At 38.6% G+C, this 17,201-nt stretch overlaps 1 protein-coding gene across 6 annotated transcripts in view; it reads right to left on the bottom strand.

The window, feature by feature from the left end:
• Positions 1-17,201, bottom strand: part of Dcaf8 (DDB1 and CUL4 associated factor 8) — a 49,203-nt gene that overhangs the window by 9,140 nt on the left and 22,862 nt on the right. For all 6 annotated transcript variants that reach the window (XM_074047697.1, XM_020169206.2, XM_020169205.2 and 3 more), the window contains 6 exons: positions 16,362-16,502; positions 14,003-14,097; positions 5,784-5,894; positions 1,591-1,663; positions 1,032-1,089; positions 404-511 (listed from right to left, as the gene is read on the bottom strand). In XM_074047697.1, the coding sequence (XP_073903798.1) occupies positions 404-511; positions 1,032-1,089; positions 1,591-1,663; positions 5,784-5,894; positions 14,003-14,097; positions 16,362-16,502 (586 nt within the window). The remainder of the gene's footprint in view (positions 1-403; positions 512-1,031; positions 1,090-1,590; positions 1,664-5,783; positions 5,895-14,002; positions 14,098-16,361; positions 16,503-17,201) is intronic.

Below are 17,201 nucleotides of genomic sequence, written 5' to 3'. Positions count from 1 at the left end.
TCAAGAGAATAATTTCTTCCTCCTTCCCTAGAGATGCAAGTTTATTCAATTTAAGTAATCCAGCCCTACTAACTAAAGAAGGCTTTCTCTGATTCTCTAATAAGGCCTTTGTGCCAAGTTACCTGAAATCATAAAGAAAAAAAAGAAGAAAGAGTAATTTCATGTCCAAATCTATTATTAAAGTCAACCTTGCTGCAGTGAAGATGCTATTGAGTTCCCTTTGCTCTAGCACAGTGGAAAAAACATGAAAACTCCAGCCCAACTGGGGATAACCTCTTATTGACCAAAGGGATAACCTCTTATTGACCAACTCCCTAGGTAGTTCCTATTTGCATGTGACTAGATGCTGTGGTCCTCCAAGCCAACAGGTTTGGGCCACAGAAACCTAGAAAGATGGTCTCACCTGTGGCATTATTTCTGTGACCTTTGTATCTCTTAACATACTGAGCCCCATCACTGTGAGAGGAGTTGAAGAGGTAAATGTCTTCATCATTATAACTGGCCAGGAGCTCTGCCAAGAACAAGAACACAGCAGTGAAGGCAAAGGCTGAAAAATGCAGGGACAACATGTCGGAGGGGTTGGGGTGGGGCTTCTTGCCAGTAGTGCTCCCTCCTAATACCCAGATGTAGCACCCATCTTATTTAGTTGGAACAACAGGCAAATGAGGTTATATAGGGTAGATTAGGAACACACTGTCAATAAAGGGGTACTAGAATGCTCAGGAAGATCATTATCTATTAATTCAGCAATAAATCAAAGGCATAAGAAGCTGCTCAGGCAAGTATCCGGGTTCCAAGACAGGCCTGCCAAACATCTTCTGCAGCATTCTGCAAAATCGTGCCTGGTATCTTGCCAAGGGTCATCTGCTATATCCTCCCACTATGTGCTCACCATCAGCAACTAATCCCCAGCTGCTCCACTTGGAGCTATAGCACAGTGGTGAGCACTGGAGGGCACATACCTCACTGGCTCAGCAGCTCCCTAGACAGAAGGGGCATGCCAGCCTAGGAGCTGGGCCCTGCTCACGTACCTGTGCCGTCGTGGCTGTACACAAGACAGGTGATGTTTGCTTTGGACTCACTGTTCACCTGCAATAAGGAGCAGATACTGACTGATGCCCCCCCCCACCATTTTTTATACCACCTTCAGGAACAGGTTTTCCTACAAACTCCCCTGTATCTTCTCCCAGAAACAAGAGACAGAGGGAGAGAGAGGGGGAGGGGGAGGAGGAGGGAGGGAGAGGGAGGGAGAGAGAGGGGGAGAGAGAGGGGAGGGAAGAGGGAGAGAAAGCCAAGAGTATAACTGATGAAACATGACTACCTTAAGGGGGAAGTCTTAGAGCATCTCTCGGTTGTCTATTTGCCTCACCAATGATGGTGCAAGGCAGTTATTGCTCTGTTTTGTCAATTAGAAAACTAAAGCTAACAAAAGTGAAATGACTGCCTAAAATCACAAAACTAGTATGTAAGATTTAAATCTAGGTGTATGACTTTAAAGTCCAAGCTCTTCCCACTATACCAACAAGTTTGGGGGCAGCCTTGGAATCAAGTTAGGCAAGCCAGGAGCCACTGATCCTTTATGAATCTTACCAGATGATGAGGACAGAATTTTTTGAGTACTCCATTGTTCTCATTTTCATCAATCTTCCTCTGGTCATAAATCCTATAATGGAAGAAGCAATGAAAATGTCAAAACTCAATGAGCCAAATTCCTTAAAGCAGAGTTCCAATTCAATGTGGTGGCAGGAAGCAGTCAGGTTGATGCAGATAAAGGGTATTTTCCCCATCAAGATTCTGATTCATATTCTTCCGTAAAGATCCTCCCCTTCCCAATCCATTTCCAAACTCTTAATTCATCCAGGTATTTTCTATATCAAGTAGCAATCTTCAATTATATCCATTTTAAGTGGCTTATCACTCTTCTCACTTTTCTATCATTTTATTTTCACTGAAACAACTAATATTTATTATAGATCTTTTAAAATCTATGTTATCTACTGCAAAGAGTTTATTACTCATGGGCAAAGACCATGCTGTATATAAGCCAGTGGGTCTGGGACTTCAATCCTTCCTTCAAGTTTTATTTGGCCAGTTCTCCTCCTAACCCACAAAACCACCGATCTCCTCAAGACTCTGTTCTCCTTTCTTCATTGCCATTAAGCAAACTACCTTTATTTTTCCACTTTTTTGCTGAACTAGGGCTTGAACTCAGGGCCTACACCCTGAGCCACTCCACCAGCCTTTTTTTTTTTGTGATAGGTTTTTTTCACAGTAAGAGTCTCTCAAACTATTTTCATGGACTGGCTTTGATCCACAATCCTCCTGATCTTTGCCTCCTGAGTAGATAGGATTACAGACATGAGCCACCAGCACCCGGCTTCCCTCTTCTTTCTAATCCAAGGTTTATAAATATTCATGGCACATACATTATGTCAGATATTATGCCAGGTTCTGGAAATACAGTGAGGAACAGGCAGGCCTAGTCCATGTCCTTACCCAGCAGTTTCCTCCAATCTCAGAGGCTGTTTCTCCACAGCTGTTCTTAATATTTCTCATCTAGGGACCTTGTGTGATTGATTAGTCTATTTTCCAACCTCTTCCCCATCATTTGGCCATTGTCTTAAAATCCTTCTACCTACTGTCCTTTCCTACTATTGCTTTTTCTATCCTACCCTCTGCAATCAAAAGAACAATCTACATTCAATGTTTTTACTTCCTTGTTTGCTGTTCACTTCTTAACCTTTCTCAATGTGGCTTTGACTCTCAACTCACCACTAAAATTTCTCTGGCTGACTTCTTTAGTAACCTAACTGCCAAAGCCAACAAGGTATTTTTCAAGCCTTGTTCTCTAGTCCTGCCATTTGTTCATTACTCTTTCCCTGAAACACTCTTCCTTAATGTCTAACTACTCCTCAATGATAGTCATGCACTGATCTTTCTTTGACTATCTGTCCCTTAAATGCTGATATTCCTCAAGACACTTAGTCTTAAGCTCTCACCTGACTTTATATTAGGGAATTTTAAACTGGAGTTCAAACAGTATGTGAACCTCCAGAAACTGTGCTTATGTGCATTTTCCTGGAAAAAGGGAACCATTGTTTTCAAATTCTCAAAGAGGGCAGGGACACGAAAGGAAAAAAAATCCTGCTTTATATTGTAGTCCATTCCCCTGCCCCATCTATAGTTTCATTTTGTGATTTCAGTTTCCTGTAGTCATCTCCGGTCAGAAAATAGTAAATGGAAAATTCCAGTCCAGAAAAACATAATTCATAAGTTTCAAATAACTTTTATTACAATATATTTCTATGATTGTTTATTATTAATCTCACTGTGTCTAATTTACAAATTAAAGTTTATGATAGGCACAGGAAAAGACACAGTACATATAAGCTTCTATCCACGGTTTCAAGGATCTACTGGAGAATGTATCCCTTGGAGATGGGGGGGATTACTGTACTTTCCTTTGATGACCAAATTCCATTACTGATGCTTTAATTACCACCTCCTATACATGAATGTATGTCTTAACCTGTATTTCCAGATTGACTATACTTTCTTTATGAACCAAGGCGCCTATACCAAATCTTTCAGCACAACATGTTTACATGTGAACCAAGCACATGGCCAATCTACCACCATAGTATTCATCTGGTACATTCTTGTTTACTTTCTGCCTACAAATTCTTTCTTTTTTTTTCTTCCCTCTTCAGGGATTGGTGCATGCTAGGCAAGTGTTCTATTACTGCACTCCAGTAAATTTTTAAACTAACTTAAGCATTATTTAATAGTAGGGACTCACACTCATCTCTCTTCCATTTGCCTGTTTTCCTTCTCTGTGTCTCTCTTTTTGTCCATAGGCCAAAAAGCATGTCTCCCCAAAGCTTCCTTTAAACGCCTCTTCACAACTCTAAACTAAAATTCAATATGAATGATTCAAAAGCCTGGAGGATTAGTAAGATATTTCTCTGTATTTCTTTGCTGGAATTCCTTTGGGCTAGAGAATATGCCAATGGTATTATGATACAAAATATTCAGCACAAATATTTTCAAATTTGTACCAGAAAATGAGCTCTTTGGGTCCTTTCAAAGAAAAGAGTAAGATATCCCAAAACATTTAGTTGGCCAAACTAAAGTGCCAGAGAAGTTGAGGGTGACCATAATGTCAGAGAAGAGCTGGAGTACAGAAAGGGCTATCTGCTCATGTAGAGAACATGTGCTGCAAAATGTGTATGTGCTTCTGTGAAGTAATGAGCCTTACCTGTTGAGAACCAGTGACCCAAAAAGGAATCAAGGATATTGAGGCTGATAACAGACATAAGATTTGGGCTGGTGGTGTGGTTCAAGTGGTACATTGCCTGCCTATAAAGTGGAAGGTCCCGAGTTGAAACCCCAGTACTGGCCAAAAAACCCAAAACCCCCCCAAAACAACAACAACAAAAAACAAGATCTGAGTATTTCTCCTTATGCAGAAATGCTAAAACTAATCTTTAGCCCCACTCTAATCATGGGAAAGTATCAGCTTTCAGCTTTGGAATAAACCACTAGAACTTTATTAAGGAATCTACTGTTCTAAGTAAAAATTTCAATGAGTGCTCAATTTGGAGGAGGTAACATCTGAAAATTCTGACAACAACCTTTTGTAAACAAAAGCTTCTTATTTAAAAAAAATCTATTATATCCTTTATCTGCAAAGGATATTATGGTGACCAAAGGATAAGAATTTACGGCAAGGGAATCAAAAGAAGAGAATAACCAGGTTGTCAAAGATTCTTGAACAAAATCAAGTCATCTATCATGCATTTTCTTTTCTTTTGTTTTTTTTAAATGGGACTGGGGTTTGAACTCAGGGCTTTGCACTTGCAAAGAAGGTACTCTACTGCTTGAACTATGCCTCCTGTCCATTTTATTCTGGCTATTTTGGAGACGGGGCTTCATGAACTATTTCCTGAGCTAGCCCTGAACTGGGATTCTCCCAATCTCAGCCTCCCAAGTAGCTAGGATTATAGATGTCATCTACCAGTGCCTGGTTATCTCTCATGTATTTTCCAAAAACTTATCCTATTCCATGATTCTTAGTAAAATTAATTTCAGAATACAGTTGCAAAAATGTGCTCTCATTTCAAAAAAAAGACGATGCTTTTCAACTACCATTAGGAAAGCAAAAAGTCATTCATTTTTCTAGTTATACCACTTCTTTCAAACTGATGATGCCATAGAAACGTAGTTAAAATATGAATACAGATAGGTACGGTTTATAAACAAGGGGTAGAAGGAAACTAACTGATATAGTATGGAATTGAATCTATGCTCTGTTTTCTTTTGGATGTGCCTAAATAGCCAGGGTCACAATAGATGTTCACTGTAATGAAGATATGCCACAGATAAAGAAAAGTGTGGTTCAGGGAGCCACAAAACTCCTCTGTTTACATTGAGATCATCCAAGTCAAATTATTACTGAATCCCAAACCAGTATTCAAAATTGCTAGTGCTATGGTAGTTTACATATGAAAATGGTGGAAGGTAAAGGTTTATATCTCAAATACTATGTGGAGAACTTCAATTCATCACAGACTCGTTAAAACATGATCATCTCTATAACATGCAAAGCCAACCCTCAGATTGTTGCATTAGAATGTCTCAGAAGGTGCTTAAGCATTTTGGAAACGGGTAAAAAAATCAAGACAGTGATCAACAGATTTCTAGGCAATTCATACTTCACCACAAGAGAATATATAATGCATTAGTCTCAAACTCTCAAAGACAAAAAAGAGTAGTAGACTTACCTCACAAACTGATCTCGTCCACCCACTGCAAACTGGTGGGTATTGGCGGGATTCACATAGATTGTATACAACCCCACTTTCTTCTCTTTCTCTTTTGTCACCACCAGTTTCCTTAAAGAGTAGAAAGGCACATAAAGTTATATTCTGAAAAACACCCAGATGGGAGCTGGGTGTGATGGCACAAGCTTGCAATCAAAGAAATTGGGAGCGGAAGGATCACAACTTTGAGGTCAGCCAGGGCCTACAAAGTGAGTTCAAGGCCAGCCTGAGCTACATAGCAAGACCGTCTCAAAAAATAAGAAGGGGAAAAAAAAAAGAGACCCAGATGCTCACGGCAAGTGAAAGTCCAGAGAATAATGCAAACGTGGCTAGTAAGAAACCAAGAAGCTGGGTGCTGGTGGCTCACACCTGTAATCCTAACTACTCAGGAGGCAGAGATCAGGAGGATCACAGTTCAAAGCCAGCCTGGGCAAACAGTTCATGAGACCCTATCCTGAAAACACCCATCACAAAAAAGGGTTGGCTCAAGGTATAGGCCCTAAGTTCAAACACAGTACTGCAAAAAAAGAAAGAAAGAAAAGCCAGGCACCAGTAGCTCACACCTGTAATTCCAGCTACTTGGGAGGCTAAGATTCAAGGATCACAGTTTGAGGCCAGCCCTGAAAAACTGTTTGTGAGACTACCATCTCCAAAATAACCAGAGCAAAATAAACTGGAGGTGTGGCTCAAGCAGTAGAGCACGTGCTTTACAAGTGCAAAACCCTGAATTCAATCCCCACTCCCGGAAAAAAAAAAAAAAAAAAAAAAAAAGCACTTTCATCTAGAATGGAAAAGTGATGTTTTCTGGTTTATTTTGAACATTTAAAAAAAATATATATTTACTATATGCTACTTTAAGAAATGGGGAAAAAAAACATATTGAAGTCATTTTCTGATGTTCCTTAAGAAGTATAAGCTATGAAACTGGTAATCATCATGTTAAGCAAAATAAGCCAGACACAGACAAGTACTACATGTTTTCTCTCATATATCAAATATAGAGGGAAAAAAAGATGACATGAAAGTAGAAGGAGGACTATTAGGGAAAAGGAAGGTGGTCGGGGGAGGGGTAAGAGAGGATAATAGAGGGTGATTATGATCAAAGTGCATTATATTACTTTGTACAACTAATATATGTTAATGAAAAAATGTGTAAGCTAAAGGTATATGAATGTACTGCTTCTCAGGAAGCCTCAATTTAGCTGGAATTCAACATGATAGAAACCAGTTATTATTTACAAATAGTGTACATCTTTCCAATCACCTGAAAATGAGGAACAGGGTAGAAGAATAATCACAGAAACACTGGGCTAAAAAAGACCTTAAGGTCAGAGACGATCTCCCAGATTCTTAAAAAATGTCACTCAAACCTAGCTTTAAAAATGCACACTAGGGGCCAGATATGGTGGTACATGTCTGTTATCCCAGCTACTTGGGAGATGGACATAGGATTAATCACAGTTCAAGCCCAGTCCAGGCAAAAAGTTAGTGAGATCCCATCTCAACCAGCTGTAATCCCAGCTATGTGAGAGGCATAGGTAAGAGGACTGCAGTTCAAAGCTGACCTGAGTTCAAAACCCCAGTACTGTTACTGCCACCCACCAAAAAAAAAGCACACTGAAAAAAATAAGCCACAGTTTTCTAGCATAGAGGCAATATCAAAGAAAACAGTATGCTTTATTTCTTAGAAGAGAAGATTCTTATGAATGTAGCTATTTGTAAAGCTGAAAAAGCACTCCTAGATTATTCTGGTTGTAATACAAGGATGACCCTTAGGAGAACATGGGTCCTGAAGAGCCCCAGAAAACTTCAGAAACTTAGAAGAAGCTGGCTAATCCACCATAACTGATTCTGCCTTAAGAGTGGCACTATGAATATTCTTCCTAGATCAGTGTTCAACCAATAAAATTTGACATCATGAAAATTAGTGAATTTTTAGGAAAGACATCAAGAAACTGTAAGAGGAAGTATGGCTTTTGTTTTTTATTTTAAAGTTTTATTCATTTCTGATGCTATGGAAACAGAAAGAAATATAACCATGGCAACAAGTTTCACTATAAAGAAACAATTTTAGCATCCTCTCTGCATGGTCAAAGTAACTTCAGCCTAGAACTGCTCTAGGCAAAGTAGAGAGATTTTGAATTTAAAATCTCTGCAGCTTTCCATTAAAAGGAAAGTAGTAAAGAGATCATTGAAAATGAGTGTCATTAGAAGGAAAAAGTCACACATACACCTCAAAAACACAAGGCAGAAAACATAAAAAAAAAAAAGTTTAGGAAACAAAGCTAGCTGAGAAGAGGCAGTTCTACTTTGGGTTTTAGAAAGGGAAAGGGAACAGGAGTTAATGTTACTCCTTCCATAGGACCAACTCATTTCCTCAGCAATTTGAATTTACAGAGGGAATGGGCCAGAAAAACAAAAAAAGTTATCACTGGAAGCAAAATCAAGGGACATGTTACTGACTCTGCTGTTACATAACTCTGACAAAGAGCTCAATCTTTCCAAGCCTCACTTTACTTCCCTATACAAAACAATTCTCTCTCCTAATGATTAAGTGTAGCCCAGTGCCTGGAAGGCTCTGGGGAACATCCAGAGGTGCTATAAAAATGATCAATCATAGCATGAGTGAAAACACTTTCACATCACAGGGAGGTAAGCATGTGAAGCTATATGAAACAAAATCATCAAATTTTTGCCTTAAAGTTAATGAGCATCTATGTATCATCACAGATTAGGTAAACCATAGGATTCCTTTGATGAACACCACAAATTGGCTTCCACTGACTAAAGGAATATATCATATACAGTTACAAATCAAACTCTTTTCCTAAGACATTAGTCAATTTCTTGAGCTCCCAGAGACTCAGTTATTACATATATGCAAAACAAAAATTCCTCTATGCCAACTTCATATAAAAATGCCTCATACAAATAGGTGTGGTGATACATACCTGAAATCCCAGCACTAGGGAGGCTGAGGCAGGAGGATCTCTAATTTGAGGCCAGCCAGGGCTACATAGTGAGATTCTGTCTCAAGAAGAAAAAAAAAACCCAAAAAACCTGATATCAAACAAATATATGTTCAGGCACCAACTGAAACAGCTGCTGAACACATGAAAATAGCTTCACCCTACAGCCCATTCCAGCCTGGAAAACTACTTCTTCAACTCTGAAAGCAAAACCTTTTTAAAGGCTCAGTGTCTCTTATTCCTTAAACCTACAATTTGGAACTCCTCCTATTTAAGTTTCCCCCCTTTTGTTTCTATCCTGCCCATTAGTATTTATGTCTAAATCCATGCTCAACTCTCAAAATTTTCTTCCTACATTATTTAATTTCAAATTCAATAATCTGCTAGTTATTTACTCTACCCATTATTTGAATTAGTACCCTTGTGGCCTAAAAGTAGTTTGCCTCTGAACCTGATCCACAAGATAAAATGTGATTCTGCTTCACAGGTCTCTCATACAGCAGATCAAACAAATTCATTATGATTTCTTCCATCTTTGCTCTTCCCCTCTTCTATAGAAAACTTGTTAATGTTCCATTATTACAGAATCATACAACTAGAAATAACAAATATCATTCAGTTCAAGAGATTAAATAATTTTCTCAAAGCTAGATAGTGCAGAGCTACTACAGATGCTCCGTGACTTATGATGGGGTTACATCCCAATAAAACCATGTAGTTTGAAATATTTTAACTTGAAAATGCATTTATTACACCTAACCTACTGAATCCTATGGCTTGGAAACACAGTATAGCATCAGCTATTTATCCTTGTGATGAGGTGGTTGACTCAAGAGCTGTGGCTTGTTGCTGCTACCCAGCATCATAATATAATATTACATACTGCCAGTCCAGAAAAAGATCAAAATTCAAAATGTGATGTACAGTTTTTAGATTGTGTTTCACACCATCATATAGTTGAAAAACCACAAGTCAGGGACCATCTCTACTAGAAGGCAGAGCCCCTGACACTCAGACTTGTTCCATTTCTACTATAAACCCACCACCTCCAACTTTCCTCCTCTTGACAGTTATATAAATAACCAGCACATCCTTTCTCTAAGTCTCATGAGCTTTTTCGAGCTCTGTTACTACTGAACCTAACTGGGGACGCCTGGAGATGCAGACAGGACAAACGACAGAAGACAAAGCTGGGGCCAGGTGTGCTGGGCGCTTGGATGGAGACGCACAGCAGCCTTGCTGCTTCTTTTCTCTATTATTCTCTTTTACTCTGCTTCTTTTCTCTATTCTTTAAAACCTTACTTCTGAAGTCTTTCTTCTTTTCTGTTCTTTAAAGTCTCTTTCCTTAGACTTGCACTGTCCCAGGTTCTCTCTTAAAGTCTCAGTCCTCAGACTCGGAGATACATAACAGCCAGCAGCAGCAACAGCAGCAGCAGCGCAGCTTCATTCTCGCAAGCAGCCCATCAATCAAAAACCCCCATCCTCCTTCAGCAAGTCTTTATATACAGTGGTAAACAAGGAGGTAGAACAACAGTTCTCGGGGAAGGGCATGACACTGTAACAAGAGAAACCTGCACTCTACTTCTCTGAACGTAGTAAACAACTTAGGAAAAGCAGCTGTGCTGCATTTTGCCTTCACCTGCTTCTGTGGCTGGGGCCATGCCAAACTCAGCCTGTAGATCATTGAGCACAACTGTGTTTATGTCAAGTTCTCACAGGCTTCTCTTAATTCTCTCCCCACATCTAAGCCTAAAACATTTCCATTATTTAAGAAGTTGTTCAAATTCTTCCGCTTTCCAGACCTTTTTCTAAACTTATCTCTCTAAAAAGAAAAGTCTTATTATTATCAGCTTTCAAATTACATTTCCTAAATTACATTTTACTTGTGTCCTATGTAAATCATTGACATACCTTTCTCAATACTGGTACTGAACTTCGATTTGTTATTATTTTTTAGATTAACAAAACAAGAAATAATCTAGATATTCATCAACAGAGCAGTGATTAATTAAAAAGTGGTACAAAAATGCTTTAACATATATGCCATGGTTAAAAATAAGGTACGCTTTTATACTCTGACAGGAAAATCTCCAAAATGTAACATGGAAAAAAAAGCAAACAGCAAAAAATGTAAAACTCTTATTCAATATATTAAATTCCTAGCCAACAATAAGAGAAGAAAATAAAAGGAATACAAATAAAAAAGGAAGAAGTCAAATTACACGATCGAATACTGTACTTAAAAGACCTGAAAGACTCCACCAAAAAACTTCTAGATCTGATAAACACTTCAGAAGTAGCAGGGTACAAAGTCAACATACAAAAATCAGTAAAACAATACCAACAATAAGCTGAAAAAGAAATTAGGAAAACAATCCCATTCACAATGGCCTCAAAAAAAAATTATAAATACCTTGAAATAAACGTAACTAAGGAGGTGAAAGAAGACCTCTACAATGGAAAATATAAAACCTTGAAGAAATTGGAGAAGACACTAGAAGATGGAAAGACCTCTCATCTTCAAAGATCAGCAGAATTAATATTGTGAAAACGGCTGTACTATCAAAAGCAGTCTACAGATTCAAGTAATTCTCATCAAAATCCCAATGTCATTTTTCACAGAAATAGAAAAATAAACCCTTAAATTCATATGGAAACACACAAGATCCCAAAAAGTAAAAGTAATCCTGAGCAAAAAGAGCAATGTTGGAAGGTGGGGCACAGTGGTTCATTACTATAATCGTAGCTACTTGGGATGCAGACATCAGGAGCATCGCAGTTCAATGCCAGCCCAGCCAAAAAGCAAGACCCTATCTAAAAAATACACAACACAAAAAAAGGACTGCCTGAGTGGCTCAAATGGTAGAGTACCTGCCTAGTAAGCATGACATCCCAAGTTCAAACCCCAGATCTGCCAAAAAAAAAAAAAAAAAAGAAAGAAAGAAAAGAAAAGAAAAAGCAATGCTGGAGGTTTCATACTACCTGACTTCAAATCATACAGAGCCATAAAACAGCACTGGCACAAAAATGAACACATAGATAAATGGAATGGAGAACAGAGAAATAAACTCACAACTCTAGCCACCACCTGATTTTTGACAAACAGCAGCAAAAATATATGTTGGAAAAAATATAGCCTCCTCAACAAATGGTGTTGGGGAAAACTGGATATCCACATGTAAGAGACTGAAACTAGAACCTATCTCTCACCTTGCACAAAAATCAATTCAAAATGAATCAAAGATCTTAATGTAAGACCTGAAACAGAAACTACCACAGAAAAACATAGGGAAAACACATGAAAATATAGCCACAGAATATTATTTTCTGAACAGGACTCCCAATTGCCCAGGAAATAAAGAGCAAGAATTGACAAATGGGATTGCATCAAATTAAAGAGTTTCTGCACATCAAAAGAAACAATCACCAGAATCAAGAGACAAAACATGGAATGGGAGAAAAACCTTTCCAAGTTATTCATCAGGATTAATATAAATCCTTTATATATTTATAAATATATAAAGAGCTCAAAAAATTAAAACACCAAAAGAACAAATAACTAAATTAATAAATGGGCAAATAAATTGGCAGCTCTCAGAAGAAGTACAAATGGGTACTAAATACATGAAGAAATGTTTAACATCCTGAGTCATAAAGGAAATGCAAATCAAAATGACACTGAGATTCCATCTAACCCTAGTCAGAATGACTATCATCAAGAAAACAAACAATAACAATGCTGGAGAGGTACAAAGGGAAAAAGAAACCCTTATATATTGTTGATGGGAATGTAAATTAATGCAATCACTATGGCAGTCAGTATGGAGATTCATCAAAAATCTAATAAGGGCTGGGACAATGGCTCAAGTGAGAGAGCATTTATGTCATTTTCAGGAAAATGGATGGAACTGGAGATCATCATGTTGAACAAGATAAGACAAGCTCAAAAAACCCCAAATATTGCAAGTTTTTACTCATATGCGGAATCTAGACCTGAAGTGATTATAATAGCAATAATAATAGGACATGAGCATAAAAGAGGGCCTGTCTTGGGGGGAGGTGGGAAGGGAGCCAGAAAGGAGAAAGTACTAAGGGGTGCACATGACTAAAATACATTGTGTGTGTGTGAAGATAGCATAATGAAACCAGTAAGTACTGTTCGAAAAAGGTAGGGAGAGGGGAGATTAAAGGAGTATAATAGAGGGGTGAATCTGATCAAAGTACATTGTATACATCTATGGAAATCACAATGAAACAGCTTCGTACATTTAATGCACGCTAATAAAAATAAATTCTCAAAAAGGGATGAGAAAAAAAAAAGGGGGGAATAGAATGGTATTCAAAATTACTAACAGTGGTTATCAATAGCTACAAAAATGGGGGACACATGAGGGAGCATTTATAGTTTGTCCATGTGCTTCACTTTTTCAGTCTTTTTGGATATATTATAAGAGCAATAAAAATGAAAAAAAGGAAACCAAATTATAATAGCAGCTACAACTGAACTCCAGTCATGATGCATCTGACACACACACACACACACACACACACACACACACTCACACTCACACACTCATCACAGAAGCTTCTACATAGGGAGGGAGACATTACACCCAGGAAAAGGTCAAAGAAACTATGTTCCAAAGATTCTATAGATCATAATTAGTAGTGCCTGAGTTGAGTTTTGATCTAGGTTTTCCTGGATCCACATAAGATGCTACATTCTTCTCTATGATAACATACAGCTAAAAAGGGATATAATTTATTCAAGAGTCTCAAATTCATGTACGAATGAGCTATGGTATGAAAGAGCTCTACAACAGCTACCAATATTTTTGTTCAAGAATATTCTTTGTCCCTTTATATGTAACTAAATTACATCATCTCTCTAAGTTACTTTATGATACTACTTTGTAGTATCATATGCTTCTTTTGGGTAAGCTGAATGACACCTAAGTGACTGAAGAACAAAGATCAAATTACTGAAACCTACATATAATAACTGTGCTTTGAGAAATGAAGGTAGACTGAGTAGTATTTCACTGCTAAGAAACAGATATTGGAAGTAAGATTCTCCTCAACCTTAAACTATCTCTTCTTGTAGGCACAAAGGCATTATTGTTATAGATCCAATAGACCATTACTACGACACATGGAGTATTTCCGAGGCCAAGGGGTAGAGTTCTGTAAAGATGTTATAGCTGTACTTACGAAGCTGGCCGGTCTTGTCTCAGGTCAATGGTGAAGACAACTGCATCTTCACCTGCAGACAGGAACGTACAGGGAGAGTCTGGTTCCAGGGCCAACTGAAAGAAAAAGAGAAAGGAATGAAGTTTCTAAAGATTAGAGGCAGTCTAGTTCATTTCTTTACCTTAAGGAAGGGCTGAATTTAAAAGGTCTCAGCAAGCTGGGCACCAGTGGCTCATGCCTATAATCCTAGCTACCTGAGAGGCTGAGATCGGGAGGATGGCAGTTTGAGGCCAGCCTCAGCAAATAGTTTGTGAGACCCTATCTCCAAAATAAGCAGAGCAAAACGTACTGGAGATGTGGCTCAAGTGGTAGAGCGCCTTTTTGTTTTTTTCCCTCTCCGTACTGGGGCTTGAACTCAGGGCCTACACCTTGAACCACTCCACCGGCCCTTTTCTTTTTTTTGTGATGGGTTTTTTGAGATAGGGTCTCATGGACTACTTGCCCTTCAAACCATGATCCTCCTGATTCTGCTTCCTGAGTAGCTAGGATTACAGGCATGAGCTACTGGCGCCTGGCTGGTAGAGCACCTTCTTTGCAAGCAAAAAGCACGGTCTTCAAACTCCAAACCCACCCAAAAAAAAGAAAACAAAATCAAAAATATATAAAGTTTCTCAGCAAGAGGAATGTATGCATTTTTGTTGTTGTAAAATACCAGGAAGGTAGAGAATCTAAGCTCCACTCACTCAGTGTGACTTATTCACAGCCTGTTTATTCTACACAAGTCAAAAGGACAGGTGATTTCCTGTTTTAACTAAATCCTGAAGGAATCTGAACAGAGATACCATAGGAAAACATCAGCCATTAAGAACTCATTCTCTTATTGCAGCACTATTCACAATAGCCAAGTTATGGAAACAGCCAAGATGCCCCACTACTGATGAATGGATCAAGAAAATGTGGTATCTATACACAATGGAGTTTTATGCAGCCATGAAGAAGAACGAAATGTTATCATTCGCTGGTAAATGGATGGAATTGGAGAACATCATTCTGAGTGAGGCTAGCGTGGCCCAAAAGACCAAATATCGTATGTTCTCCCTCATATGTGGACATTAGATCAAGGGCAAACACAACAAGGGGACTGGACTTTGATCACATGATAAAGCAAGAGCACACAAGGGAGGGGTGAGGATAGGTAAGACACCTAAAAAAAATTAGCTAGCATTTGTTGCCCTTAACGCAGAGAAACTAAAGCAGATACCTTAAAAGCAACTGAGGCCAATAGGAAAAGGGGACCAGGAACTAGAGAAAAGGTTACATCAAAAAGAATTAACCTAGAAGGTAACACACACGCACAGGAAATTAATGTGAGTCAACTCCCTGTATAGCTATCCTTATCTCAACCAGCAAAAACCCTTGTTCCTTCCTATTATTGCTTATACTCTCTCTTCAACAAAATTAGAGATAAGGGCAAAATAGTTTCTACTGGGTATTGAGGGGGTGGGGAGGAGAGGGAGGGGGCGGAGTGGGTGGTTAAGGGAGGGGGTGGGGGCAGGGGGGAGCAATGACCCAAGTTTTGTATGCACATATGAATAATAAAACAAAAAAAAAAAAAAAAAAAGGAACTCATTCTCAAAATCAATTTCACACCTTCAGGTGTGGAGAGAAATGGTGCTGAAGTTTCTTTCTTTTTCTTCCAAGTTTCATTCCCTACATCTTAGTTCTAAAAATTTAGTTATCAAGTGGGTTGGGGGTAGGCTTAAAAAAAAAAAAAAATCAAAGAAACCTATAGGCAATTTTCATTTTCTAGAGCTCTTTGGATTATATATTGCCTTAGGTTTTTTAAGAGTACCATTCTTTTTTTCATATCATGGAAATACAGTGTCTACCCTGAGACTGGGCAGTTCTTAGGTCTTCACTGGCTACCACCATGACTATATGGCCTAGAGTCCCAGCTCTAAATAGGGTTTTAGAAATAGTGCTATTTATGAGTTGAGAGTTGTAAGCATGAAAGTTAGGAGTTCTCACATATGAAGGACCAACTACTAGCATCTTGGGATTGTTAAAATGTTCTAAAATTATTAGTATATTTCAGAGGTTTGAAAGGTATAGGAGACAAGATCTCCAAGTCAACCACAGTTTTAGTAGGGGCTACATATAATCAACTGAATGCTACAAGTGTATGATGTGAGGCTCTCTCAAATACTTACCTTTCTGGAAGTCTAGGGTGGCTGTTTTTACTCCCTTCTTAACCATGAATCTTAGGACTGAAAGAAGTGAGGGAGATTACCACAACAAAAGGACACAAAGGGTAGAGGTAAGGGAAGACTGGAAGAGATTCTTAAAGGATTCACAAACTTTGCAGCAAAAGCTTACTTACCTTGTGGGATGCTCCCTTGTGCTGGGCCACACGTTTTGTATTCTTGCAACACTGTGTGGCAGACAGTTCTGCTACCCGAACCTGCCCATCCCGGGCACACATAGCCAGGGTGGAATCACCACTGTTAGGAAGGAACTTGGCCTGGGGTGTTAAGAATAAAAAAAGAGATGCACAAAAGAGAAGAGGTGAATTTGTGAGGGGGAAAAAATTTGATGATGATCCCTGTCACTCTCTTCTCCTGCATAACTGAATGTTGCTTTCTTACTCTTATACAGTTGGTTAAGCCCAATTTCTTCTAGGAGTTAAAAGGAGAGAAAATATTCTCTGCTGTAAGAGAGCATTCTGGTTGGTTCTGGAAAGTTGAACTGGTACAGGATTAGATGCTAAAATAAACTAGGATTGTATCTAATAGGGGAGAAAAGTAGGAATAAAGAAGAAAAATCTTGATTCAGGAAGCCAACGAACTTGTCACAAAGGAAAAAGAACCTAGGGAGAATGCTGGGGAAGAAAAGAGAACATGCTTATGGATGAATGACTAGTACCGATAATGGAGGATGAGGGTGAAGAATAAAATCTCCACAGAATAGTAACAGTATTAGTTAATTTTTACCAAATGTAATTACATAACATACATGGCTCTAAGTGCTTAGCTTCCACTGGTTTTCTTGTCCTTTTTTTGTGGATGTAGGGGTAGAATCCAGGGTCTGGCACATGCTTAACATGTACTCTACCAGTTAGCTACATCCCCTACCCATCCATTATTATTTAATCCTCATAACCCTGTGTGTTCCAAGTCCCATCTTATAGATACACAAACTAAAAACAAGGTTAAATAATTTG

This window comes from Castor canadensis, chromosome 11, assembly GCF_047511655.1.
Source record: "Castor canadensis chromosome 11, mCasCan1.hap1v2, whole genome shotgun sequence".
NCBI lineage: Eukaryota > Metazoa > Chordata > Mammalia > Rodentia > Castoridae > Castor > Castor canadensis.
This window is presented reverse-complemented; position numbering and strand designations above follow the sequence as displayed.